The following is a 2,317-nucleotide window of genomic DNA, read 5'->3' as shown; positions in this document are numbered from 1 at the left end:
AGCAGGTCGAGGCTTGCAGTGGATAAGTGAAGCAGCAGAAACCATCAGCATACACTCAGCGGTCACTTCATACCTAATAAAGTGTCTACTTAGTGTATAAATCTGTTCAATTTGTTTAAAGGATCATACTTTATTCGAGTTTGCCCGAGTCATGTTTCTATATTTGTTGCATTTCGCTGCTTATGAACCATTTTGGGGAAAATTAAATCAATGCTTCTAAAATACCAATCAGATTCCCCCAAGATATTGGGTTTTGATGTTGCATAGTGACTTCGATCCGGTTTCTAATCGGATTTCACAACAATTCGCGAGAGACTTGTGCGTTGGTTTGGTAATATTTCGATGCCGGTTTTATGACAAGCTAGGTCGCTGTCCGGCTACCTTAATATAGGCGACAAACGGCTCTTTGGGAAAGGGCACCTTATCCCGAAAAAAAGAGTAAATTCTATATTATTAGTGGGAACCGCTGCAGTTTGAACACGCGCGTGAAGCTGCTCCCCATCGATGAATGGACTAGCATCGTATTACGGTAATAACTGGCGTTTGTGAGATAACATGTAAATAAAACGGAGACAGACTTACACCACCGGATCCGTTTACAATCATTTAAAAAAAAACACAAGAAATAGATCGTTTTGGAAAACAGAGCAATGTAACCGTGTCACTAACACTTCTAATAACGGCGCTCCGCAGAGCTGGCTGGCAAGATGTCATATTGACTATTGTGCATTACAACCCCTGGCGGGTAGTATGAAATCTCAGGCGGCACGGAGTTTATCGGAATTATGGCGTGCCTCTGATCTTCCTGCTCTGGTTTGGCGGTGGCCGTGAAGGGGCGCATGTTTATAATGGTCGGGGAGGTCACCCTCCAGAACATTCCCTTCAACGCCTTCCTGAACTCCCTTCTCATGAGGCAGTACAAAACGGGGTTCAGGCAGCTGTTAGTGTGGGCCAGGCAGATGGTGATGGGGAAGATGTAGGAATGCGTGTTATAGTATTCGTTGCTGAAGTGAAGGACGTTGAGCTTGATCAGGACACCCCAGAATGTCAAGGCTTGATTGGGAAGCCAGCAAATGAAGAAGGAAAGGACAACGATTTTGACCGACTTGGTCACTTTTGACCTCTTGGTGCTGGAACTGCCGATGTTCTTCTTGGTTACGTAACGTAGAAGGAGCAGGTAGCAGACGGTGATAACGATGAACGGGACCACGAACCCCAGCAAGATCTTTTGAATGTGGTACACGCCCAGCCAGAACTGAGTGGAGCCGTTATGTTCTGGAAACTTAAGCAAGCAAAACTCTTCGTTAAAGAACGTTTTGGTTGTGGAAAATACGGCTTGAGGGGTGATAGCTAAGATCGCCGACATCCAGATCAGGACACTGATCCACTTAGCGGAGCATCCGGAAAATCTCCTCCTGGGCTTCAGTGCCGACGCCACTGACCAGTATCTCGCAATGCTCATAGCGGTCAGGAAGAACACGCTGGCGTACATGTTCATGGTGGTGACTGAGGTGACGATTTTGCACATGATCTTCCCAAAGGGCCAGCTGAAGTCTAAGGCGGTGTCCACTGCCCAGAAAGGAAGGGTCAAGACGAACTGGAAATCCGTCACTGCCAAGCTTGTCACGAAGAGGTTGATGGAGGACTTCTTCCATTCCTGCCTGCTCTTCATCAGGTACAGCACGAGCACGTTGCCCACCAGCCCCAAGGCGCACACCATCGAGTAAACAATGGAGATGGTGATCCGCATGGCGGGAGAACCACTCCCAATGATGCCTGGCTCGTCCCCGTCAAAATACTTCAGCAGCTCGTGTAGAGACTGGTTGTTTTTGTCGAACACCAGAAGTTTCTCAAGGAAGTAATTAGGAAGCATCTCCTTTTTGTCCCTGTCTATCAATACTCCCTCCAGAGCGGAGGATTGATTGCTTGGGATGAAATTGGCGTCCATCCCATTTCTAATTCGCCGGGACTCGCGGAGCTGGTCGCTTTTATTTTCCTTGAGACGGACTCCAGTCGGAAAGTACTCACCAAGCCAGGAGGACACATCCTTATATCTCGCTCCTCGCCCTCCGTCAAATGACGCCAGCAAGTAGGAATCTGGGTCCCGCGCATGCTCTCCATCTCTGGGATGCTAAAACGTTTCACTCCTGAAGGGCTGCGCGGTATTACATGCACAGAAAGATCAATTCCTCCTCCGAACTCAAGCCTTCCTTTCCAAATGACACTGCGTCGTCAGGTTTACTTTGCGACGGATAAGCATTCAGCCGGGTGTGCGGTGTAGTGAGTTCGAAAGAGTAAATGTGCGAACCTGCTGCAG

General features: G+C 48.2%; 1 protein-coding gene across 1 annotated transcript; it reads right to left on the bottom strand.

Moving 5' to 3' along the window:
- Positions 1-397: 397 nt before the first annotated feature.
- Positions 398-1,948, bottom strand: rxfp3 (relaxin family peptide receptor 3). Its single transcript, XM_072251757.1, has one exon. The coding sequence runs from the start codon at positions 1,946-1,948 to the stop codon at positions 674-676; it is 1,275 nt and encodes a 424-aa protein (XP_072107858.1). The 3' UTR covers positions 398-673.
- Between the last annotated feature and the right edge of the window lie 369 nt (positions 1,949-2,317).

Source organism: Mobula birostris, chromosome 3 (genome assembly GCF_030028105.1).
Source record: "Mobula birostris isolate sMobBir1 chromosome 3, sMobBir1.hap1, whole genome shotgun sequence".
NCBI lineage: Eukaryota > Metazoa > Chordata > Chondrichthyes > Myliobatiformes > Myliobatidae > Mobula > Mobula birostris.
The sequence above is the reverse complement of the archived record's forward strand: the minus strand, read 5'-3'. Positions and strand labels throughout refer to the sequence as shown.